This window comes from Natrix helvetica, assembly GCF_964273705.1.
Source record: "Natrix helvetica genome assembly, chromosome: 11".
NCBI lineage: Eukaryota > Metazoa > Chordata > Lepidosauria > Squamata > Natricidae > Natrix > Natrix helvetica.
In genome coordinates, this window is record NC_138562.1 from 19,580,266 (window position 1) to 19,606,233 (window position 25,968).

Genomic DNA, 25,968 nt, shown 5'->3' on the forward strand with positions numbered 1-25,968 from the left:
AATCAGCGTGTTTCATGGTTTTTAAAATGACTTCCGAGGTCTTTTCATTTTTGATGGGTGGGGTGAGCCCCCCAGGGTGGATTGAAAAATGGCTACAGAAGCACATTTTATTAAATAAAAAATAAAAATACATCGTGCGTGGTGGTGCATCTACCCATTCTTGCACTGACCTAAAGCCGAGGCCTTCGGGGGTGGGGTGGGGTGGGAGATGGTTGGTTCCAAATTGTGAGAAATAAATAAAATATATTTTATCGCTGGAAGCTTTCAAGAAGAGATTGGGCAGCCCTCTGTCAGAAATGGTGTACGTAGTGTAGAGTCTTCTGCTTGGGAGGGGGGGTTGGACTAGATGACCTACAAGGTCCCTTCCAACTCTCTTAATCAGCTAGGCACCTGAAGATGGGCTCTTTTGGCTGAGTTTCGGAGTCCCCCTTTTCTCAAATCCAACACCCCCACCTCTCTGGGCAGGTGGAGAATGCGTCATACCAGCAAGCCCCACAGAGGCTTCATAGGGGGGGGGTGTCACACAAAGCAGCCCAGCTATTTTCCTTGCACCCACCCCCCAAAAAAAGAGAGGGGTCACCTCTGCTTCTCTTCACCTGGGCTGCTCATTTCCCCCTCCCCAAAAGGGAAAATCCCGGGAAATCTGACATTTCTCCCAGCAACTCACAGAATAACAATAGTTGGAAGGGACCTTAGAGGTCTTCTAGTTCAACCTCCTGCTCAAGCAGGAGACCCTCTGCCATTCCAGACAATGGAATTTTTCCTTATTTCTCCTTTTGCTTCTCTCCTTGATTCGTTTCCATCTGTTGCTTCTTTTCTTTGCCTTTTCTTTCTTGTTCCCTTTTTCTCTTTCGCTTCTTTTCCGTGCCTGGCTCCCTCCCTCCTGGGCTCCACCCTGAATCAACTAGCTTTTTTAGTTCCTGCCTTCTCGCTCTCCTGCACATTGGCTTCTGCAGAGCCTCTCCTGGTACCCAGACAGCCGCTCAGGAGACCCTGCCGGCAGTGGGTGAGTCGGTGCCCCCCTTCCTCTCTAGCATCTCCCTCTGAATCCCGGTGGAGGAGCTGAGAGTTGGGGGGATGGCAGGTTAGGGGGTGTGCAGGAAAAGGCAAGGCGTTTTGACTTGCTTTCGTTGGAACAACTCAAGCCGAGTCAAAGTTTATTGTTGGCTCAGCTGGAAGGAAGGGAGAATTTGCATTCCTTCCTCCCCTTAAAAGAGGAGATTTAATTTCCATTTAATTTCCTTCCCTGGCATCCTAAGGAAGCTACCCAAGATGGGTTGGCAAATTAAAACTTTCCTTTCTGTTCTCTGTGGGCTTTGGATGTTCCCATCATGGGGACAGCCAGTCCCACAACTCCTAGCTAGCAGCACAGGCTGGGCTGTGACTTCTGGGAGGGTGTAGTCCTAACCAGTGGTGGGATTCAGCCAGTTCGCACCACTTTGGGAGAACCGGGTGTTAACTTTCTCTTTTGGTGAATTGGTTGTTGGGAGAAATAATCAGGGCAGAGAACCAGTTGTTAAATTATTTGAATCCCACCACTGGTCCTGACCCATCTTTAAAACCAGAGAAAATAGGGGGATATTTTGCATGCTTCGCACAATTAAATTTGCAAAACCTGGAGGACGCACTCAGTCTGCTTGGTCTCTCTTTTGTTTCGTGGTTCTGTTTTGGTCACGAGACCTGATGCTTGCACTTGTGCAAAATCTCTTTTGTTCAGGTGGGAAAATAATACTTTCATCCTTCATCCCGCTATTTCTAGGACCACTTTTTAAGGTTTGGTATGGCCTGAAATCGCAAGAGACAAACAATATGAGTCTGTAGTAGCCATAGTCCAGTAGGAAACTGCTAGCGCCGTCTCTAACTGCCATTCATTAATTTTATTAAAAGGCACAAACTTTGGCTTCCTCAAACGCCAGTGATTATGTCTTTTAATAAAGTTGATTGCAACAGGTGCTAGAAAACCCCTCCTGCTTTCAGAAGAATCCAGAGGTTTTAAACATCTGTCCTTGCACGGTAAACCTTTCAACTTGTTGTCTCTTGCACAAACACCAAGGAGCTAAATTTGAGTGTGATCACCTTCTTGAAAAGTCTCCGAGCTTTGCGTTTTGCAGACGGCAAAATAGGACTTGAGCAATCAGGTCACACACAAAAATTGAAAGCATAGTTTGCAGATCCCTGGTTTGAAGCATGAATGTTAGCTGAATCCGGGGAGCGGTTGGTGTGGCGAGGCTGTTTTCTCCCCCTTTTAGCTTTTTAATGTTTGAACCTCATCTTTTAATTCTGTTTTTAACTTTGTTCTTATGGATGCTTTTATGTTTTGTGATCCGCTTTTTATCGGAGCCACTCGGAATAATTTAGATGAGACAGGAGCCATAGAAATGAGATGAATAAGTACATAAATAAAGGGCGAACCAAATCCATAACAGTATCTATCTATCTATCTATCTATCTATCTATCTATCTATCTATCTATCTATCTATCTATCTATCTATCTACCTACCTACCTACCTACCTATCATCTATCTATCTATCTATCTATCTATCTATCTATCTATCTATCTACCTACCTACCTACCTACCTACCTACCTACCTACCTATCATCCATCCATCCATCCATCCATCCATCCATCCATCCATCCATCTAACTATCTATCTATCTACCTACCTACCTACCTACCTACCTACCTACCTACCTATCATCTATCTATCTATCTATCTATCTATCTATCTATCTATCTATCTATCTATCATCTATCTATCTATCTATCATCTATCTATTTATTCAGTTTTGAAACTGCCCATCTCTCTCACAGAAAATGTATCGAGAAACAAACATGAAAACTCTTCCATCGTTTCTTTTTTAAAAAACGCAAATACATGAAACAGGAGAGATGGAATTTAGCTCAAGGTATTGTCAAAGACCAAGAGGCTGACATCATGTCTGGTTTATTTGCAGAAATAGTTCAGGAGAGACATGAGTGCAACACAGTTTCCCAACTCTATTTCCCAACTCACAAAATCAACCCCGTTTCCAGGACACGGAATAAACACTTTTGATAAATAGTCAGACTATTCTAGAATAATGCAGCATGCTGGACCTCATTAATGGCAACAGGGGCAGCATCAAATTCAACCCCGATTTGTCCCAAAAGTTTTGACTGTTTCCCTTGTACTGTTTTTTTTTTTTACTGCTAAATCTTCACCATCCCCCAGACAGTCCAGCTTGGATCCTTTGCTTGATTCAACTACAATTACATTTATGGATTTAGTGTGGCCAGCAAAAGTTTTGTGATTGTATGTGTGAAATGCCCAGGTATTCATTTTGGGACGATTTGCAAAAAATTGACCCCGTCTTAACTGGCTATATAATGAATCTTGACAACTAAGCAGAATCAGACCGGCTTTATTTTATTTCGCCAAGACGTCTTTTATATATTTATTATCTGATTTATTTTTTTATCCATCCTTTGTTACTTTTTTATAAGTGACTCCAGGCAGTAAAAACACCTCATATTCCTTCCTTCACTTATTTTCCTCAACAACAAGAACAACCGCATTGTGAGGTGGGGTTGGGCTGAGAGAGAATGGCTCAAGGTCACCCAGTTGGTTCTCATATCTGAAGTAGAACTAGAACTCGCTGCCTCCTGGTTTTTAGACAGGTGTCTTCACCGCTAGACCAAACTGGCTCACTCTGAAAAATCCCAGATCTGTTGGCTAATTTTTCTGGATGAAAGCAATGCAAATAAGTTTTGCCCTTATGACTTTGTTGATTCATTTCCATTTCCTGAATACTAGTAAAACAGGTTTTAAAAGAACAGGGGAGCTCCCCACGAAACAGCTGGAAATGGCTTAAGTTTACTACTCCTTGTAAAACTGGAGTATTGACTGTTTCCAATTGGCTATTACTTTCCTATTCCTTTGCTGGGTTTTTGCACCGGTCAGATGCCAAGGAGGGTGACCGAGTTTCTCAATAGCTGTTACACCCAACTTCACAACAGTTACAGGCCTGGCTTCACACAATTTGCCAGTTGTTTGAGTTCTGTCTTTTGAAAGTTGCATTCTGGATCTCCCACCGGGGGGCAGCAGAGAAATTTAGTTCAGGAAAAAATCCTACCCTCTACTGCCCTCTGTCGGTTGCCTGGATGCATGGCTTATTTGGGGAACGAAGCAATTGAGATTTATCCATCCAGATCCACTGTTTGGATGCAAACACAGCAATTCCAAGGTTGGGGATGCAACTGAGGAAGAGATCGTTTCAGCCACAGATGCCAAGGAGAGGTGGATTATTTTGAGCACACCTCACCTTGGCACCTGCCGTTCCTAAACCAACATAGCCTCATCTAATCACCATCAAGATCAGGTTTAACTCCTGCTCCTCCCAGTACCTGCACAAAGGAGGACCTGGGTTGGCTCAGGAGCATGGGTAAGATACCCTGGATAACACAGACCCTCCTGTCCCTCTTGCACCCGGCTCTGAGAACAGGAATTGAAAGTTTTGGACAACAAAGTTTCCCAAGTCCAGTTTCTCAGAAAAAGCCCCGCCTTATAAAAGCACCAGTGGAACTGACTGCCACAAAAGAGCTTGTGATTTTTCCTTGCTTCTTTAGCCCAATAAGCAGCTCAGGAGGGTTGGGCAGAATGAAAAGTCTGTGCAAAAATTCAGTCTTTTATTATGGTTACAGATGAGAATAATGAGTACAAAATTAGTTGTAGGTTTCCAAGGCCGAACAACTTTGTTCCCAAATGGAGTTTCATTAAATCAATTTATTTGTTTATTTAGATCAGGGGTGTCCAAACTTGGGAACTTTAAGACTTGTGGTCTTCAACTCCCAGAATTCCCCAGCCAGCATAGCTGGCTGGGGAATTCTGGGAGTTGAAGTCCACAAGTCTTAAAGTTCCCAAGTTTGGACACCCCTGATTTAGATTAATTCCCCAGCCAGCCAATTCTGGGAATTGAAGTCCACATACCTTAAAGTAGCTACTAAGGTTGACTTAAACCAGAGGGGGTATTCAGCTGGTTCTGACTGGTTCTAGCGGACCAGTAGTGGAAATTTTGAGTAGTTTGGAGAACCGGCAAATACCACCTCTGGCTGCCCCTGCCCCCATCTATTCTCTGCCTCCCGAGTCCCAGCTGATTGGCGTCCCAGCTGATCTTTTAGGTCTTCTTCTGTCGCCCTGCACAGGAGAACGGAGCTGGGAAGCAGGTTAGTGGGGTGGGGAAGGAATGGGGATTTTGCAGTATCCTTCCCCTGCCACGCCCACCAAGCCACGCCCAGAGAGCCGGTAGTAAAAATGTTTGAATCCCACCACTGATGTCTTAAAGCCTTTTATGTAGCCGTTCACCTCACAGCTGAGAAGAGGATTAAAACCCAAATTGCGAAACTGCCCTTTTGGGAAATGGGTGCCTGGAAGGATTTTTCGATGGATAAAATGGACTTTGGGAAGGAAAGCAAGAAGAAAGCTAGGAATGAGGAACAAACAGGAAGCCTCTCTTGAAAACAGCTGCTATAAATCTGTTTATTTCACTTCCCGTGTGGAGGGGTGAAGGGCGCTTGTCCTGAAAAGCTCCGATTTTGAACCCTGGAGTCGAACAAGCAATTCCCAAAGTTGCTAATTTTCTTCCAAATGATAGGCGGTCATTTTAACCCTTCACTTCATGGTATTTATTCAACTCTTCTCTTGCTTATCTTTGCAAAAGGGGTAACTTATTCCCCAGGAATAAATTTATTCCCATAAGAAAAGATCCAGCATATGGCCAGGCAAACAGACAATAAAAACTACTGCGTTTCATTAAGAGGAATTGAGACTCGGCAGCCTTCCGAGATGTTTGGATGCCAGTACCCATAATCCCCAGCCAATTCTGATCATACCTGGATGCTGTTTGCTTTTTTTTTAAAGCGTGAGAAGTTTGCACCCATCAAACAATATTTCTCTAGACTTTCCCATTTCAACCCTGCAGGGATTAAATTTCTGCAGTTATATTCCCCCCATCTCAAGTGTTGGAAAAATGAAAAGAGGGGAAGGGGTTTCAGTCACCCCACCCCACCTCACCTGTTTTATTTCCAAGGCAAGAGTCTGAATAAACCCACCCACCCTGGCTCCATCTCCGGAATGAGCCCTCCAGAGGTCCTCTAATTATAAATCTGATTTAAGAGTGGGGGAATAGTTTGCATTCCTCAGAGCCAGTATAAAATTATAAGGCGCCAGATCATTCCTCCCCAGCCCCAGCCCCACAAATCCTTCAGATTCTATGTTTGCAATCCTTTCTATGGGGAGAGAAAAGCATGTGCTACAGACCCAGAGCCTCTCTACCAAGAAGAGCGTTGCTAGCACATCTCTGCATGATTCCCTGCTCAAAGGGGATGCCTGCTGCTTCCCGGTGTGAGTTGCTGTCCTTGAAAACATATACAGCCCTGATGGAATGAGGGATTTGAACCACATAGCTTTTGTGGCACCGATTGTCCCCCAAATTCAGTGGTGGGGTGACCTGCCCCTCTGCCTCTGGGGCATGGATACGAGGTGGGAGATAACTACATTTCAACCTCACCCCTTGCATGAGTCAGCTTGGTGATGCTCCCAGGGTGGCACAGGTACAGTATAGGTGGTACCTTGCTCAACAGTAGTAACTGTGAGAGGGATCTTGGAGTCCTAGTGGGCAACCATTTAAATAGGAGCCAGCTGCTGGCTGCAGCAGCTGTCAAAAAAGCCAACACAGTTCTAGGCTGCATCAACAGAGGGATAGAATCAAGATCACATGAAGGGTTAATACCACTTTATAAGGCCTTGGTAAGGCCACACTTGGAATAATAGATCCAGTTTTGGTCACCACGATGTAGAAAAGATGTGGAGACACTAGAAAGAGTGCAGAGAAGAGCAACCAAGATGATTAGAGGACTGGAGGCTAAAACATGAAGAACAGTTGCAGGAACTGGGTATGTCTAATTTAATGAAAAGAAGGACTATTCTTTAAGCTATTCTTCAAGCTATTCTCCAAGACCCCTAAGGGTAGAACAAGAAGCAATGGGTGGAAACTAATGAAGGAGAAAAGCAACTTAGAACTAAGGAGAAATTTCCTGACAGTGAGAACAATTAATCAGTGGAACAACTTGCCTCCAGAAGTTGTGAAAGCCCCAACACTGGAAGTCTTTAAGAAGACGTTGGATAACCATTTGTCTGAAATGGTAGAGAGCTTCCTAGGGGATTGGACTAGAAGACCTCCAAGGTCCCTTCCAACTCTGTTCTTCTATTCTATTCTAAATATTGCTGAGCCTCTCCCAAGATCTTTACTCAAATCTCAGATTTTGCCGGCACCTTCTATGGCCAGAGACCTTCAGGGCATCCAAGGTTGGGCCGTTAATGGCTCCCGCTACCCCCGGCTGCCAGACGTGACTCCCTGCTCTCCCCTAGGGAAGTCTGACCTTTCTAAGGTCCCAAACCTTCATAGGCCTCCAGACTTTCAACCTTATTTCCCTGTCCTCAAAGTGGTGGGTCAAACTTAACATACGGGTGAGCGACCTCTGAAAACTGAGTCAGTGCCCAGCAAATCCTTTTTTTTCTTTTCTTTTAATAACCTGGATAATTCCAGTTCTTTTCCAAACACAAGGAATTGTTGGCTTTTGACCTTTCAGTCCTGGATGCCTGCAGAGAACCAGCCTGTTCCTGTAACCTATCTTCTTTGATCTGACAAGGGTTTTGTTTCACCCCACCCTTAAATTAAGTCGTTCAGGGGATGTGGGCAGGCGGGGACTTCTTTCTGGTGGCCCCCTACTCTGCCACATCTTCTCTGAGAACAGAAGCCTGGAGCCGAATGTCAGGCTATTCTAAGGGGAAATGCCTAAATTAGGGGGTTGAGGCCAAATCCTCCAGGATATTTCCATGTGGAACGTTGCTTCTTCACTCATTCTCTTTTATTGCCCCCTTCGTAATATTGTTTTCCCAGCTCAGAGTATTTTTACAAACCACCAAATTAATAAAAGCAATGCATTAAACTGGCAGGCGATACCTTTGAAACAAGAATCACTGAATGCCTGCGAGAGCATAAGTCATGAATGGATTCCATCTCGTTTTGGAAAATACGGGTAATTAAAAATCACCAGATTCTCCCTCTTTTTTTTTTCCACGCATGACGTGGTCATCCACAATCAGAGGCCTTTAGGCGTGCAAAAAAAAGGTCACACCTCCCCAATAGCCGGCCGCCCTTTCGTCCCTTCCCTTCCCTTGACCCCCCCCTCCCCCGCAGCCCAGAGATCTACATTCTTGGTGTCAAAAGAGCCAAGGAAGAAATCCATTCTAAACAGATGACTCATAGGGAATTTTTTATAGTGTGGCTGGCGTTCTCGCCAAGTCTTAATTTAAACCATAAATCCGCACCGTGGCGTTAACAAGGGGATTGATAATGTAGAAGGCTGGGCTTTTGGAGCCAGAGAGCGGCAACATGATCTGCGCATGAAGCTAAAACTATGCGGGAGATTGAGCCGGAGAGCTTTTTTTCTTTTTTTGTCTTGGGCAGATTACAATTTTGGGTTGAAAAGGGGGGTAAAAAAAATTGCAGCGTTTCTTTTTCTAATGCAAGAGCTGGCAGGGACCTTTCGCCTTCCTTCTGCTTTCCCCACCGCTTCCCGCCTCGCAGACTGTTTGGACATGGAGAGAGACAAAGTCTCCGCTAAAGGATACAGTCTGGCTTGTGTTATTGTTGTCGTTACCTAAAGAGAGCTGCTGCCAGGAACTCACAAGGCCCATCGATCCTGTATATTGGAAAACGAAAAAGTTTCTGGGTGACTCTGTGATTTTTTTTTGAGGGGGGCGGCAGAGAAACATTTAAACTTTCAGGGTGTTTCCCCTCCCGCCTGTTGTTTAGACGTTCTTTTCACCCAGAGTGTTTCTGCAAACTGTGAAGCTGACAATGAAGCAATCGAATGACGCGCCTTCACAAGCCCTGTTCCCGTCCCACCTCAGGCTAACGTTAAAGTACTCTTTCCCATGTGGGAAAGGAAAAGTTCGTTGATCTGGGCACCACTCCTGATGATGTCATGCAACATTCACAGTCTTCTGGTTTTATTTTTTAATTGGTTATCTCTTTACATACAATATGTGTTGGATGGAACAGCGTCTGTTCGTTTACTTAGCCATACTTGTTAAGTTCCTAATTTCTACCCCTGTTGCCCAACCATTGATAAAACAAGTCCCAAGTTCGAAAACATTCTGTCTCTTCTTTTCCTTTTAACTTTAAGCGTTAATCTGTCCATTTCTGCCACAGTCCAATATTGTCCTAATTACATCTTCTTCCATAGGTGTTTCCTCGCTTTTCCAATGTTGTCCAAATACAATTCTAGCTGCTGTTAAAACATGTAATATCAAATATGCATCCGCTTTATCATATTTTTTCTGGTGTTTGGCCTAAGAAAAATAGTTCTGGGTTAAAATCTATATTCTGGGCAAAAATAGAGATGTAGTTTTGCTGTGACTGCCTTCTGCTTAAAGCAAAAAAACAGACTTCCATGTCTAGTCTAGAGCATTGGCATTTCCTGGTGGTCTCCTTTCTGAATGCTTGCTGAGTCGGATCCCGCTTAGCTTTGCCTAAACCTTCCAAGATGGTTATTTTAGTTAGCATGGAGTCATGAATGCATTGGCATTTAAAGCTTTTATATCTATATATCTATATATCTATATATCTATATATCTATATATCTATATATCTATATATCTATATATCTATATATCTATATATCTATATATCTGTATATCTATCTTGCGATGAATCCTGAAGTCATTAATCTGGACTGGTTGTGGATTATGGACGCTGGTGTCCAATGTTTTCGAAGGGCACCAAATTAGGACCTCTCTGAGAAGATGCTTAGAATTCAAGGAAGGTTGCTAGGCAACAACCACAGCTTCCCTGGTCCTTCAGCGCCTAGCAACCACAAGACCTTTCCTCCTGTATCCTGGGAGCATCACAGGAAGTGGCCTAGAACTGAAGGCCTCTAGTTGCCCACGTGAATGGGAGCATGGCTGAGGAAGAGGAAGGCAAAACATCCAAGGATGAAGATGAAACATTCAATGATGATGATGATGAAGGCGAGTTTGGGTGGCCTGTTGGTGAATATGAAATAGAGGAATGGGGGAAAAAATGGGGCCTTGAGTAATCTCTATTGACCCAAAGGGTACAACTATTGATTGGCTTGTTCTATAAATTCAATATGGGTGACCAGACTCCAAGAAAGTTAGTGAAGGGGTTGAGGAAGAGCCATAGAGCTTTAAATTACTCCTAAAACACCACGAATGGAAGCTATCTGGAAGTGTTTTTGGTCGCACAAAGAATGGGCCAATCCATTGCTGGACAAAGAGGCATGCAATTAAGTATGGCGAGGTGGCCCACAGGAGGGTTTTTTTTGTGTGTGCAAAAGCAGCTGTCTCTGGCATCTGGATGAGCTTTTTAGGAAAAGCCTCTTACCAAATCCAGGAGTTGCGTAAAAAGTAAAGGGAGATTTAACAACCCAGAGCCGAGAGTCTGTAAAAATTTGGGCTTTAAGGAAGACTCAATATACTTTCAGCCCAGGGAGAGTTTGAACTCTGGTTTGGATTCTGCTCTGTCGAAGTCCTCCAATCAGTTGTAATCTAAATGAATCCCGCAGAGTAAGGCTTCTTGGAGGCAGTGTTGCAGCCCCTCTGGCTTCCATCCCCGAGGAGTCGTATCCAGAGGATATCAAATATCTTTCCCTCCAAACTTTCCCTCTGAGTCCCAGTTTGCCCTCCCATGTAGGTTTTTGGGGGCAATCAATTTCAAGTCTTCTGTTTCCACCTCTGAACTTCAATGGACAGTACACCTTCTCAAGATGAACCATTCAGCCGCTCAAAGGAACAGCTATTAACTTTGGGTCCTTCGATCCCATCTCTCCTCATCGCAAGCGGTTGAGGGGTGGGGATGGGGGCTCCTGTTAGAGAAACAGTCCCCAGACATTCGATCTGGTTGCCTCTTTCTGTGTGTGTTGAGTTGTCTTCTCAACACCATGGAAATTAAACCCCTTTGCTGGCAAAGGGTTGCAAAGGGATTAGGTTTTCCTTCAAGTGAGAATGCCTTGTTTTGTGTTTGGCATGTTCTCTTGGAGGGGGTACAGCTTGGGCGACGGACCAAGGCCCGGAGACTAATTTTAGGACACCACTTGGCCTGTCTCTGTGCCAAAGATAGCAGGCTTCATCCGGAGTCTTTGCAGGATAACCTTTGCAGATAATCCTTCCCAATAGATTCCACTCCATGGAGCTTTGTTCTTCTCGTAGAGCAAAGACAGATGGAGAGGGACACTGGTTGGGGTGGTCCCATCACTGTCATGCCCCCCCCCTCCGATCCAGATTTCTATCTCTCCTTTTCTCCAACAGCTCATGTAACACTTCCTCCTCCAGTTGAGACTTTGGGAAAAGTGAAGAGAAGAGCAACTAAGATGATTAAATGTCTGGAGACTAAAACTTATGAAGAACGGTTGCAGGATTTGGGTTTTGGCTAGTCTAGAGAAAAGAAGGATGATGGGGGATGAAAGCAGCATTCCAGTATTTGAGGGGCTGCGAGGAGAGGGTCCACTTATTTTCCAAAGCACCTGAAGGCAGGACAGGAAACAATGAACGGAAACTAATCAAGGAGAGAAGCAATTTGGAATTAAGCAGAAACTTCCTGACAGTGAGGACAATTAAAAAAGAAGTTGCCTCCAGAAGTTGTGGGTGACTCATCACTTTAGGTTTTTAAGAAGAGGTTGGATAGCCATTTGTCTGGAATGAAATGGGGTCTCCTGCTTGAGCAGGGGGTTGGACTAGAAGACCTCCAAGATCCCTCCCAGCTCTATTCTGATCGATTGATCATTGGATTGATTTTCTTAACAATGCGGTGAAGTAGGTTGAGTTGAGAGAGTCATCCAAGGCTGGAAATTGACTTGAAAAATGGATCCCTAGTCCATCCATGGCAGTACAGGTGGTTCTTCTTGGGCTTTTACAAAACTTCCATACAGTTGGCTTCAACTTTCCCCAAAGCGAACAGCTGACCAATTCGCCCTCTGAGAATTCCAGAATGCTGTAAGTTGATCTCCCCAGATGTAGGAGAGCCCTTTGGCTGGACATTCCTCCTCTCCTTTCAAGCAGAAACAATTGCTTTCCCTACTATTTTTAAGCCTGGTTGTTGATTTTTTTTTTTTTTTTTGCTCCCAAGGACAAAGCCCACTTGGGTGTCTATTTTCCGCATCACAATCATGAGTGTATTCGTATCTACAGGACGTCCCACAGGTGTGTCCCACAAAGACCTATTTTCAACACGTTCACCGTTGCATCTTTTCAACGCACATTGTCCCGATTGGTCATTGTTTAATGGTTTTTTTTTAAAAAAAATTGGATGGCATTCGGTGCCAAGACAACAGCCACGGACATTATCTTGGAGAAGATCGTTCACCATTTATGGAGCAGCCCCGAAGAGCTGTCAGAGCTGGTCTGGATTCATTGGATGACCGTCTCATGAATCCTCTTCTTTGATTTTGGTCTCCTTCCATGGAAGGCATCTTGCCAACAAACCGGTGGGGCAGCTGAGGCCAAGAGGACAGGATCTCTCCCAGGAGGTCATTCTGGGAAGTTCAGATCCAATGGAAGGATTTAAGAAGAATGGAGCAAAAACAAGCTCTTTGTTTCCAGCTGGCCTTTGTTAAGCTCTCTTATCCATCCTGGTTTGTTTTGTTTCACACTTGGTTTTACTCGCTGTCCTGCTCCATAACTATTGGCTGTCCTCCTCTGCTAAAGCCTCACCTGTTGTTGCAATGAAATTTCACTGCTGGGTTGCTAAGAGCTCCCTGGCAAAGAGAAGACAGGGTACCATCAATCAGAGCTCTTGCCTGGCATCGTAGCACTGCAGACCTTTTGATCTTCTCCCTCCCTCCCTCCCCCCTCTCTCTGTCTTTCTCTCTGTGTGTATCTCTTTCTCTCTTTTCCTCTCTCTTTCTCTCTCTCTCTCTGTCTTTCTCTTTGTCTTTCTCTCTCTCTCTCAATCTCTCTCTCTCTCTCTGCCTCTCTGTCTCTGTCTCTCTCCTTCCCTTCCCAGTGCTAATCTAGGTCAAACCCGGGACATTTCCCAAAGCTAGAAAACTGAACCGTTGAGAAGGAAGGAGCCAGATGGAGCGACTCCTGTGTAAAGAAACGCTCCAGTGTTTTCACTCTCTCTCTTCTTCTCTTGGTCTTCATGCTTGCTACCCCCCCAGAAGCCATCTTCTCTTTTGGATTTCATGCCCATTTCTCTTGGGGGGGGTGGGGGGGTTTCCCTTCCGTTCAGCCCCAACGTCTTTGGCACAGCCTTTCTTTCCAAAGAAAACCATAATGGCACCCATTTCCTTACTGGCTTTTGGAACAGTCGAAGAAGGCACTTGTAGGATTGCCTGAAAGCGGAACGTTACTCCGAAGTTGAGATGCAATGCCCTTTCCGTTCTCTCTTTAACCCTGCAGAGTTTTCTCATTTGGTGAGAGTGACTAATGATTAGTCCATGCTGGAGCAGTTTTCATTCTCTGATGCCAAGAGATGGGGAAATGTGAGAAGATCTTGTCCTACTCATCCGTTCCCTTTTAGAGCAAGAGGGTTTAGAGAAGACACTGGTTAGGAAAGATCAGTGTGTGTTTGTGTGTGTGTGTGTATGTGTGTGTGTGACCCTCAGGCAGGCGAGGCCATGACCTTGAGGTGTGAGGGACTTGTCTAATGAACGGAAGACTAGGGGTGACACGATAGCAGTGTTCCAATATTTGAGGGGCTCCTACAAAGATGGGGTGTGTGTCAACCTATTCTCCAAAGCACCAGAAGGCGAGACAAAAAGCAACGGATGGAAACTAATCAAGGAAAGAAGCAACCTGGAACTAAAGAGAACTTTCCTGACAGTGAGGACCATTAATCAGAAGTTGCCTTCAGAAGTTGCGGGTGCCCCATCAGTGGAGGTTTTTTAAGAAGAGATTGGACAGCCGTTTGTCTGAAATGATCTAGATTTTCCTGCCTGAGCAAGGGGTCGGACTAGAAGACCTCCAAGGTCCCTTCCAAGTCTTGTAATTCTGGTTAGGGCAGGACAAGAAGCAATGGATGGAAGTTCGTCAAAGATAGAAGCCACTTAGAACTAAGGAGGAATTTCCTGACAGTGACAACGATTAATCAGTGGAACAGAAGTTGCCTTCAGAAGTTGTCGGTGCTCCATCACTGAAGGCTTAAAAAAAAAGTGGATGGCCATTTGTATGGAATGGTATAGGGTCTCCTTCTTGAGCAGGGGGTTGGATTAGAAGACCTTCAAGGTCCCTTCCAACTCTGTTATTCTGGGATGAAGCCATGCAAAATGTGATAGTCTGGAGAAGTTCTCCAGAACTCACCTTGGGAAGAGTTTGCAAAGTATAGAAGAGCTGCTCCCAAACAGGAAGTCTGTAAGGAATGCCCCCCAAAGTCTAGAGGCAGCTTTGAAGCTCCTCCTGCTTTCTATGTGTCATGTTGCAGACCCCCTTTGACCCCACAGCATGGGTTCATGTGGGCACCCTTCCACTCTGGGCAAAGAGGAAAAAAAACAGGGAACAGGAGAAGGGCCTGGATGAGTTGAGAGACCCTCTTGAAGCCCTTGGTCAGTGGCCAATTGGAAGTCCATGTTTGTCAGAGGCAATTTCAGATGTCACAGCAGATTTCGAGGAGGGCCTGTCATCTCAGTGATGACTAACAGTAGATGAACTTTAAGGCCTGGGCTGAGCAGTTGGGGGCCAAATGTCTTCAGATGTTATCACCTTCAGTTTATGGGATATGAATGTTTAGTTTGTATTCTACCTTGTTGCTAGTTAAACTTGTGATATGTATCTACGCCTGCCTGCCTGCCTGCCTGCCTGCCTATCTCTCTCTCTCTCTCTCTCTCTCTCTCTCTCTCTCTCTCTCTCTCTCTCTCTCTATCTCTCTATCTCTCTATCTCTCTATCTCTCTATCTCTCTATCTCTCTATCATCTATCTATCATCTATCTCTATCATCATTATCTATCATCATTATCTGTCTGTCTCTGTCTGCCTATCTATCTCTATCATCATCTATTTATCACCATGCTCTCTCTGTCTGTCGGTCTGTCTCTCTCTATCATCTATCATCTAACTATCTCTATCATCATTATCTATCATCATTATCTGTGTCTGTCTCTGTCATCATTATCTATCACCATTCTCTCTCTCTCATCCATCTATCTATCTATCTATCTATCTATCTATCTATCTATCTATCTATCTATCTATCTATCTATCTATCTATCTATCATCTATCTATCTATCATCTATCTATCATCTATCTATCATCTATCTATCTATCTATCTATCTATCTATCTATCTATCTATCTATCTATCTATCTATCTATCATCTATCTATCATCTATCTTCTCTTTTTCTCTTTTTCTCTCTCTTCCATCATCTTCTATCTCTCTGTCTCCCTATCTGTTATCTCCAAAACCTTTGGGTGAATTCATCCCATTGACATTTAGAGCAAACTAAAACAAAATAAGAGCCCAAAGTCTTCAAAGTAGGTTTAGCCGTCTCAACGTGGACCTTCGTGTGTGTGTGGGGAGTCTCTTTGGGCCCCGAGCCCATGCTTTGAGGAGCCCTCCTTCCTTCCCTCCTGGTCCCCACATGGCACGCCCTTGCCCAGCCGCAGGGCCAGTGTCCCAGGGCCCCGTCACTAATCTTTTTATTCTGTGGCACGGCCATCCCTCTTCAAGATGCTGAGCCCGGCCGGCCTTTGCAGCCGATTCTCACGTCTCAGGTTCCTTCAGGCATTTGAGAGTTTTGGAGCCTGAAGTCGGCAGGTATTTATATGTGGCGGGCGCTTCGTTCCGTCGGCTCTATTCTTCTCCCTCGAGATCTCCTAAAATGGTAAGATGTTTTGAGTGGGATGAAGTCCACAGGCCGGGCCGAGGGGTGTGGACATGTGTGGGAAGCCCAGGCCCCCGTATTAATAGCCTCCCTTAAGTATATGCCGGTGATCTAAGTGGGAGGTCACTCAACAGCTCCCTTCTCTTGATCCAGCCCGGCCACGAGTCGATTCCCTCTTCCACCAGCATGGCTTATCACCGGCACTCGGGTAAGGGGGGCAAAGTGGGAACAGACGATGCAACCGCAGCTGCCGAAGTCTCCTGGGGGACACATTTGCTTCAGTGGCCAGAGACAAGAGGGTGGGTGGGGGGTTTCCTTTCCTTCCTGGCCCTCGATTAAATCATGGATTTGGGAGGACTTTTGCCAAAAGTTGCAGGAAGCCGAAAAGAACTCTGCACCGATTTCTTTTTGGGATTGGAGGCAGGCGGGGTTATCCTTAGCATTGGGATAGGGTTTTTTAGGTGTTTTTTCTTTTTTTTTGCAAAAAAACTAAAATACTTCTAAAGCTCTTTAAAAAGAAAAAGAAAAACGAGCTCAACGGAGGATTTTGGAAGAAGCGGCTTCAAACTTTTGCTGTGTTGCTTGGATGAAATTCAACCCCTGACCCTTGGAGATGTCCCGTCTTAACCGGGGGGGGGGGGGCACCCAGCTAAGAGAGATCCCGTCAGTCAGACGGATGGGCCATAAGGCTGGCTTGATCCTCCGAGGTTTCCAGCAGCCGTTTTATTCTACCTGGTTTACAGTTTAGGTCAGCTGAGGCTCAGAGACCAGAGCCCCGATTTCAGGCAGATAAAAGCCAAAATCCTTAGCCGTGGTTGGAGGGCGTGGAAAATCCCTCAAGTCTCTTCTTCAGGAGTTGGATTCATTTGCAGGTTGCTTATAGGGACGCAGTGCTCAGTGGCTAAGATGTCGAGCTTGTCGATCAGAAAGGTCGGTAGTTAGGCAGTTCGAATCCCTAGCGCCACATAACGGAGTGAGCTCCCGTTACTTGTCCCAGCTTCTGCCAACCTAGCAGTTGCAAAGCAAGTAAAAAATGCAAATAGAAAAATAGGAACCACCTTTGGTGGGAAGGGAACAGAATTCCGTGCTCCTTCGGCATTGAGTCATGGCGGCCACATGACCACGGAGACGTCTTCGGACAGTGCTGGCTCTTCGGCTCTGAAACGGAGATGAGCACCGCTCCCTAGAGTCAGGAACGACTAGCACATATGTGCAAGGGGAACCTTTACCCTTACATATTGGTTAGTTGCTTTCTGGCTACAAGCAGGCCCTCCTTTCTATGCCAGATTGCACGGAAGGACTTCCTTTCCTCCGGCCTTGTAAGAGAAAAGGTCTTTGGCGGTGGGTGGGGAGGTGGAATTAAAATGGCACAGTCGGGAGTTTGATGCCTTCTGCACAATGTTGTATTTTGGATTTTTGAACGGGGTTGCAGGTAAAATACTACACCTGAATGCCCAAGATTCGAACCTCCAGCCAACTAGGAGCATGGAGGCACAGCGAATGCTCCTATCCCAAAGCATTTCACAGCTAGCAGTGGGACGGTTTTGGGGTTGATCGGATTTGACCCACTAATTGTCTAGGTTTTCCAAAGCAGGTTGGTATCCTTCTGTGCGTTTTTGTGCTTTAACCGCTGTGTTCCTGCCCCAGTTTAGGCTGGTCTGTGACGGTCGTAAACATTGGTTTGATTTCACTTGGTTTCTCCTGGATTTGTCAAGGGGACTCTGGATTCTGCCCCTGGCCCCAATGATTGGCGTCTCTTCATTCATTGCTTTCAGTGTTGATCAATCCTGCTGGCCTTCCTGGATCTTAACTCTTCTGCAGGGCCTCCCACCTTCCCCCTTAATCACTTCCAAAGCAAACCTCTCAATCTGTGGGCTAGAAACTTGTCTTAGCATGAACATTAATAGTGAATAATGGATAGTTGGGGTTTTCTTTGCTCCCTGGGATGTGTTTAGTGAGCATCTGCTTCATCCCCTCTTCTGCTCATCTGGATTAATAGATGTTCAGAAAAGAATATATTTTGTTCTCTGAGGTTGTCATGCACGCTTTCCTTCCTTCCTTCTTCTCTTCTTTCCTTCCTCCTCCTCTTCCTCTTCTTTCCTTCCTTCCTTCTCCTTCCTTCATTCTTCTCCTCCCGTTCCTTCCTTCCTTCTCCTCCTGCTCTTCCTTCCTTCCTCCCTCCTCTTCTTTCCTTCCTTCCTCCTTCCCTTCCTTCCTTCTTTCTCCTTCTCCCCTTCCTTCCTTCTCCTCCTGCCCATCCTTCCTTCCTTCCTTCTCCTCCTGCCCATCCTTCCTTCCTCCCTTCCTCCCTTCTCCTCCTTCCCTTCCTTCCTTCCTTCCTTCCTTCCTTCCTTCCTTCCTTCCTTCCTTCCTCCTCTCTCTTTCCTCTTGGGGGTTGCTGCCCCTTATCAGCCCTTCCCTTCCCGTCTGTGGCGAAGAGAGTGCGCCTGCATACCGTTGCTATGATACAACACCCTTTATATAGCCAGGCCAAATTCCGAGTAATGCCGTGGAAGGCCACAGGAGTCAAGAAAACAATGGGGTAATTGCCCTATTTTTAGACTGCGGGAGGGAAAGAATGAGTTGGCAATTAACACCCTTGGCTAAAGTTTGCTTTTCTTCGCCTTCCCTGCTCTTGCTGGGCGTTGCTGGCTTGTTCCAGAGCGATCCAACAACCATCCCACGAATGGTCAGAGGAACGGTGGTTGTTAAACTGAGAGCCCAGTCTGGGGTTCTAGATCTGGGGTTCTGGATCTGGGGTTCTGGATCTAGCCTTTCTTTAGGAAAAGGCATAAATCGGTCACAAAGGTCGACTCTGGTAGAGCACTTGGGACAGTGATGGGTTGCAGGCGGTACGCCCCAGTACAGGCATACCGGTGCCTGCCAGGAGCACTGGGTACCGTTCTGGTACGGTGCTCCAGAGGGGCCACCCGCCCGCCTGAGCTCCTTACCTGTATTTGAAGGAAATGGGCCACCTGTGCACGCACACACGGCGTACGGTGCCTTCACGATGCTGAAGCGTTGCAGGTGTGTTGTGGAGCGTCGCTGGAGGTAAGGAAGCATGCGTGCGCTGCACATGTTTATGTGGTGGCTGCCGGGCCCCATTGCACCATACTGGTAGCACCGGGATCCGGAACCCACCACTGACTTGGGAGAGAAGGAGCCACACAAAGGTCTGTGCATTTCCGGGGTTCCTTATTTGACCGAAGAGGTGATGGTGATGATGGACGGACACCTGAATTGACAGGAAGAGGCAGTTCAAGGTTGACGTGGTTGGAAGCTTGGGCCAGAGGAAGAGAAGGGAGGATTTGGTCCTCCTAGATCCTGACCTCCAGCCAGATGCTGCGGTCATAAATCATTTCTTGGCATCAGAAGGTGTTCGCACTTGGTAAGGTTAATGCCAGGGTTCCAAATAGCATCCAAAAGTAGAGTCCAAGGCAAAGTATTGCTCAAAGTCCCAATTTATGAAGAGAGCCATGTTGGCACATCTGGGAAAACCCGAATCTGAAGCCTTTTCAGTTTCCCCCGCTCAGTTGAAAGTTCAAGATCTCGCCCCCACACCCACCAGTCCATCTCACATGATCCAATCTCCCACTGCCATGCTGGCAGTTCCACCCATCCAATTCTGGTCAGGTGCAGAGGTGCAGAGACAAAGGATGACCTTGGCTTTCTAGAAAGTATGTTGTTATGGCTACATATCATCTAACTCTGTACAATCCCCCCTCCCATTTTCCCACCATAGAAAAAGCATAGTAGGATAATACAAAGTGTGGCAGGCCAAAGATCCACAAGAAAAGGTGGCTGCAGGCCTGACACTTCAATGAGAAGCACATCTACAGGATCTTTGCAGCTACACTCTTAAATTCAGAGACCCCCAACTTTTCTGAGCCTGTTGAGTTTTGGGGAACATTCCATGAACTTCCTCAACCCTGAAGCTGCAACCTCCCATGTTTCCCAGCCAGCCACGTTCTTCTTTCCCCCTTTATTCTTTCCATGTGCTTATGGGTTTCATGGAAGACCACGGGAATTGCTCAGCCCAACTCTGTGCTCGCTAATAACACAAGATGTCCGAGGACTTTTCTTTTTTTTTATGTGTCAGTTTTTTATTGTGCTACATCCCCTTTCTTGAAATCTATCTAGGATAGCAGCAGCTTTATCAAGTTTCCGGTCCTCATGAACTAGAGAGGAAGGATGTGGTTAACAGCAGTTGGGTCCTGCCTCCTTTTTCCCGGATGTGGGTGGGTTGAGGGAAGCCACCTTTGCACTGTTCCAGTAGTCAGAAACAATTGGATGAAAACGCCACCTCTTGCTGGCCCCAGAATGGGGAGGGAATGGAGATTTTGCAGTATCCTTCCCCAGAATGGGGGGAAAATGGAGATTTTGCAGTACCCTTCCCCTGCCACACCCACCAAGCCACACCACGCCCACAGAACCAGTAGTAAACAAACCTTGAATTTCACCACTGAGGCCAACCATTGTCTTGGCTTGAATAATGCCCCCCCCCCTGGGGTGCTCAAGGCTTCCCTCGGCCCTCAACTCTGCCATCTTTGTCTTCTGCCTCCCTGCAGGTCCCAGCAGCTACACCGTGGGCACCATGTCCGAGCGCTTCGACTGCCACTACTGCCGCGCCGCGCTGCACGGGAAGAAGTATGTGCAGAAGGAAGGGCGCCACTGCTGTGTCAAGTGCTTTGAGAAGTTCTGCGCCAACACCTGTGCCGAGTGTCGGAAGCCCATTGGGGCCGATTCCAAGGTAGAGGGATAAAGTTGGGATGCCCCCAAGCGCAACAGCCAACCCCTCCAATCTCACTACAGACTGGTCCTTTGGACAATGATGTGGGTTGTTTTTTTTGTCTTGACAAGAGAGCAGCCCGAGTGAGAGATTGCGACTGTTGAGTTGGCTGATGGACCTTGGGTTGGACTTTTTTTTGATATTATAATAAACCACATTGGAACTGATTCTTACAATTGTACAGTATGTTTAGTTCTGCTTTGTAAGCGTGGGAGCCCATTTGGTACAGTAGTGAAGGGAGACACAGATTCGACTCCTTCTGTAGTAGAGGTGGGTTGTTCCCGGTTCGGGAGAACCGATAATGGTAATTGGGCGTGGGAATTGAAGTCCACAAGTCTTAAAGTTCCCAAGTTTGGACACCCCTGCATTAGATTAACATATCATTAAGAAGTTGCGATGGCTCCATCATCCAATCTTGGACCATTGTTGGTGCAGAAGGCTTCATTCCTGCTCTCCAATTCCTCTCTAGATTGATTGCACCTAGGAGGTTGGGGTGAGCAGACTCCCCTTATTTTGCCCCAGGGACAAAGACCCCTTGCAAAACCGCTCTGTCTCGTTCTCGCAGGAGCTGCACTTCAAGAACCGCTACTGGCACGACAACTGTTTCCGCTGCTTCAAGTGTTCCACATCCCTGGTGAACGAGCCCTTCATGCTGAAGGAGAACAACAAGGTGTGGTGTAACAAATGCACCACCAACGAGGATGCGCCTAAATGCAAAGGCTGCCAGAAGCCCATCGTGGCAGGTGAGGGCACCAGGAGAGGCCGGTCCCCTCTTGGGGGGGGGCTTGTTTTTCTTGATCCCGGAGCAATTTCTACCTTGGGGGAGAGGTGGGCTGCTTCATCCATCATGTGAAGGTCTAAGAAGACTTCTTAGGGCTGAACCCAACCCACTGTGGCTTAGGAAGGGTGAGCTCTTTTTTGAGTTAAGGATGGTTTCCTGGACACTCCCAATTATGAAAACTTTTTTGTCATTTGCATTGGTTATTTTGGGGTCCCCCAAATAATCTACAGACATGGAAATTTCTGGGGCTTTTTTTCTCATTCAAGGATTAAACCTTATTGACAGGTCTTTCGTAAGACCAACTAAGGTTACAGGAGAAAGCCATCCACAGATGCCCCAAAAGTTTGTTGTTAGTTGCGAAGTCGTGTCCAACCCATCGCAACTCCATGGACAACGTTCCTCCAGGCCCTCCTGTCCTCTATCATCCTCTGGAGTCCATTCAAGCTCACGCTGACTGCTTCAGTGACTCCATCTAGCCACCTCCTCCTCTGCTATCCCCTTCTTCACTTGCCCTCAATCTTTCCCAGCATGAGGCTCTTCTCCAGGGAGTCCTTCTTCCTTCTCATTAGGTAGCCAAGGTTTTTGAGTTTCCTCTTCAGGATCTAGCCTTCTAAAGAGCAGCCAGGGTTGATCTCCTCTAGGACTGACCGGTTGGATGGCCTTGCAGTCCAAGGGACTCGCAGGAGTCTTCTCCAGCACCCAAAACTAAATAGGACCAAACAAGACCCTCTTTGCATGCTGGGTTTTAGGAGTGTGGCTGGGACAAAATGGGCCTTAAAGCAGATGCACAGGGCATCCATTTTCACCCCATAAAACACCCCGTCCACAAATGGGACCTGTCTCCACCCAGATTTGGAGAACAGCCATGACATTGGACTGTCCTTTAGGTGGTGTAGGTTGCCTTCCCTGCTTTAGTGCGTGGGAACCCAGATCCCTGAAAAGTTAAATGCCAACCTAGGCATCCTGAAAAGCTAGATAGTAGCGCTCCATTTGGACCTTGTCACTGCTAATTCTATGGTAGGTTGGGATGAGATCTTCTGATACCCTCCATGTCTTCCTTCTTCTGGTGTTCCTTCTTGATAGGCACTTGGGCCTTCTAAGTGCAAAGGATTTTGGAATGCGAGAGAAAGCAGGCAAATATCTCCACCCCTCTCCAATTTCTGGAGTACCCTGTGATTAAAAGCAGGGACCTTCTTCTCCAGGGATGTCATCACCAATGGTCTGATGGACACCTAGTGGCAATTCCAGGCTTTGTTTTCCCCCCAGCTCTGGAGATCTTGCATTTTGGACCTCCCGTTCTCTCTTCCCAGGTGATCAGAACGTGGAATACAAGAAGACTGTCTGGCACAAGGATTGTTTCCTTTGCAGCCAGTGCAAGCAAGTGATTGGCACTGCCAGCTTCTTCCCCAAAGGAGACGAGATCTATTGCGTCTCCTGCCACGAGCATAAGTTTGCCAAGAACTGCGTGAAGTGTAAGAATGTAAGTCTTGGGCACCATCGCTGCATTTTTCTTGTGTTCAATTAATGCTTCCTCTCTGTTTCTGATCTGTAGATATAGAAATATGAAGTTGAAAGTCCCATAGGTTATTCAGAACTCCAAACATGGCAACTTTAAGACTTGTAGACTTCGACTTCCAGAATTCCCCAGCTAACTATGCTGGCTGGGGAATTCTAGGAGTCGAAGTCCACAAAAGGTTGGCTAGATTGAGAAACACTGGACCAGGTGACCCTTCTGGTCCCTTCCAACTCTATCATTCATGGCTGGCTGGGGAATTCTGGGACTTGAAGTCCACAAGTCTTAAAGTTGCCAAGATTGAGAAACACTGGTGATCCTTCTGGTCCCTTCCAACTCTATGATTCATGGCTGGCTGGGGAATTCTGTCCCCAATCATCATCATCTTCTTCTTCTTTGAATGACCCCATAATCCCTTGTGGGGTGGAGTCTGGGCAACTGTATGGAGCTGTTTACTGGCCAGATGCTCTTCCTGTCACCAGTGCGGAGTTTCATCCAGCAGATATATTCTCATTGTGAATTCTGGGCTCGATGCTAACACATTTATTCCACTCCCTGAACTCCACACTAATTGTCGTCTGGCTGATTGCTTTTTAAGGCCATCACCTCCGGAGGCGTCGCCTACCAAGAGCAGCCTTACCATGCCGAGTGCTTTGTGTGTGCCACTTGCACCAAGAAGCTGGGCGGACAACGCTTCACCGCGGTGGAAGACCAGTTCTACTGCGTGGATTGCTACAAGTCTTTCGTGGCTAAGAAATGCAACGGTTGCAAGAACCCCATTACAGGTAGGCCACGGAGGACCCGCGGAAGGGTTCCAGGTGAACCACGGGGTGGGCAGGCTCCTCCTTGATCTCCCTTCCCGGGAGGAGCAACGGCTTCCTAACCGTGCGATGCTCTCTGTCCTTCTCTCCAGGCTTTGGGAAAGGCACCAACGTGGTGAGCCACGAAGGCCACTCCTGGCACGAGTACTGCTTCAACTGCAAGAAGTGCTCCATTCCTTTGGCCAACAAGCCTTTCGTCTTCCACCTGGAGCAGGTCTACTGCCCCAACTGTGCCAAGAAGCTGTAAGGGAGGACGGCGAAGCGAAGGGCAGCAGCAGGAAACGCTCCGCTCTTTCCTGCATAGCAGCTTGGAGATCCCCCTCGGCTTGCAAGTGGCCTGGCTGTAGGCATTTGCATTGTAACTCCTCCCCTCCCCAAGCCCACCCCTCTTTTTTTGCTTTTCTAAAGGATGTTAAGGCTCTTCCCTCTCTTCCCCCTCAATTCCCTTTGCGGGTCACGTCCAATAAAAGGTTGACTAGCTGCAGCAGCCAGCTCTGCTCTCTTGCCCTCCTGTAGAGGGGCGGGCTACATCTTACACGTCCCACGTAGAGTCACTCCTGGCTTTGCGCATCGGCCGCTTAGGGGGCTAGCAGCTCAGCAAGGGTGAATTCACATGGCTGCTTTTTTTTGGAGCAATTCCCCATCTCCCTTCCTGGGGTTCATCCCGTTTGCAAAGCCACAGAAAACAAGGAAAGGCTTGCAAGGGGACTGGAGAAGAGGTGCCCGCTTGTTCTCTCGATGTGCCCGGCCCTTAGCTTGCTACAGCCCCCTTGTGGGCACCTTATTATTATTTTTTGGAAAGGCACTTCTCTTCTCTTGGACATCCACTGCCAACATTCCTGGTCCACAGAGGAGACAATGCTGCACCTGTGGAACAGCCTTCTCACTGGCTAAATTCCGCTTTCGGCTCCTGCAGCCGCGATATTGTGGTCCAAGGACCCTTCCATGCGATGGTGCTCGTCCCGAATCATTTTTATAAACACAATTACTTTTTTTAAAAAACACACAACGTTGTTGAGAGCTTCAAGGATTTCCACGTCTTTTAACCCATATATCCATCCAACGCCTAAATATTGAATTTGTCCGTGCTGAGATAATTGAAGCAGCAAACAGTGGACGCTCTCCTCCTATGTCCAGTTTTCAGAGAAAGCGACCTTTCTTGAAAGGAAGGCAGATAGTCCTTGCCTTACGACCATTCGTTTAGGGACCGTGTTGACATTTCCCAGCTGACAAGCAAAGTCAGCGACCACATCGCTCGCTTAGCGACTGTGGGGGTTTGCTTAAACACCAAAAACGATTGCGAAACCAGGCATTTAACGATTGCCTTGTTCAGCAAGGGAAAGTCTGATCCCCCCACTCTGGTCGTAAACCGAGGACTACCTGTTGATCTGAGTGGCCATCTGACTCCACCCTACAACCTGCTAGCTCAGACAATGGTTCATTGCTTTTCCTTGGTTTGCATCCATATTAATCTACACGAGATTGCAACAATCCCCCCTTTTTCCTTGCCTCTGACAACAAAGGCATCTTATTCTAACCAGCGTTTTTAGCCTCCAGGAACGGCCACTGCTGACTTTAGAATAACCTTATTTAGCCATCGATTTTAATACTTTTAACTCTGCTGGAAAGCGAAAAGCAAGCTGCCAGATTAGTCGCTTCTTCGGTTCACCCCCAAAACGGCCCTTTGTCGACTTGGGCATCATTCTCAGCCCGAGATGCGGCACAGGAGCTCCCCGGGCAGGTTGAAAGATAAGGGTGACGTAACTGCAATTCTTGTACCAAGGCCTTTCCTCCAATAAACAGGAAGTTACTGCTTACTTCGACTCGGCGTGGTGTTTTCTAGTTATTATTTGTGATATAGAACGGGAGATTCGTATGGCGTCGAATCCCTTGAAACTGGTTGATGAGCAAACATTTGCTCTTCCGTCATCCAGAATGAGGCTGACCACACAAAACCTTCACCGGGATGTCCTCAATTTTAAAACCAGGCTTTGTTTCTGTTATGACCGAAGCTTCCCAAGAGCCTGAAGCAAACTCCTGGTCCCGACAAAAACCCCTTTTATTAATTGACTGTGAATTCTGCTCATTCAGCAAAGTCTTTCGAGGGACGATTTACAGTCACAGACCTTCTCTGGCTTGGAGAGCTGCCAGGGCGATAGCTGCAAAACTTGGCCAGGA

At 46.7% G+C, this 25,968-nt stretch overlaps 1 protein-coding gene across 2 annotated transcripts; it reads left to right on the plus strand.

Annotated features, from left to right (window-relative positions):
* The first annotated feature begins 907 nt into the window (after positions 1–907).
* Positions 908–25,607, plus strand: FHL1 (four and a half LIM domains 1). 2 transcript variants are annotated; one of them, XM_081963722.1, is made up of 6 exons: positions 908–1,006; positions 20,455–20,636; positions 21,241–21,418; positions 22,767–22,936; positions 23,568–23,754; positions 23,883–25,607. In XM_081963722.1, exons 2-6 carry the CDS (start codon positions 20,481–20,483, stop codon positions 24,035–24,037), a joined length of 846 nt encoding a protein of 281 aa, XP_081819848.1. In that variant the 5' UTR covers positions 908–1,006; positions 20,455–20,480; the 3' UTR covers positions 24,038–25,607. The 2 variants fall into 2 exon arrangements, with proteins under 2 accessions (XP_081819848.1, XP_081819847.1); XM_081963721.1 differs by lacking the exon at positions 908–1,006 and adding an exon at positions 15,946–16,094.
* The last annotated feature ends 361 nt before the right edge of the window (positions 25,608–25,968 follow it).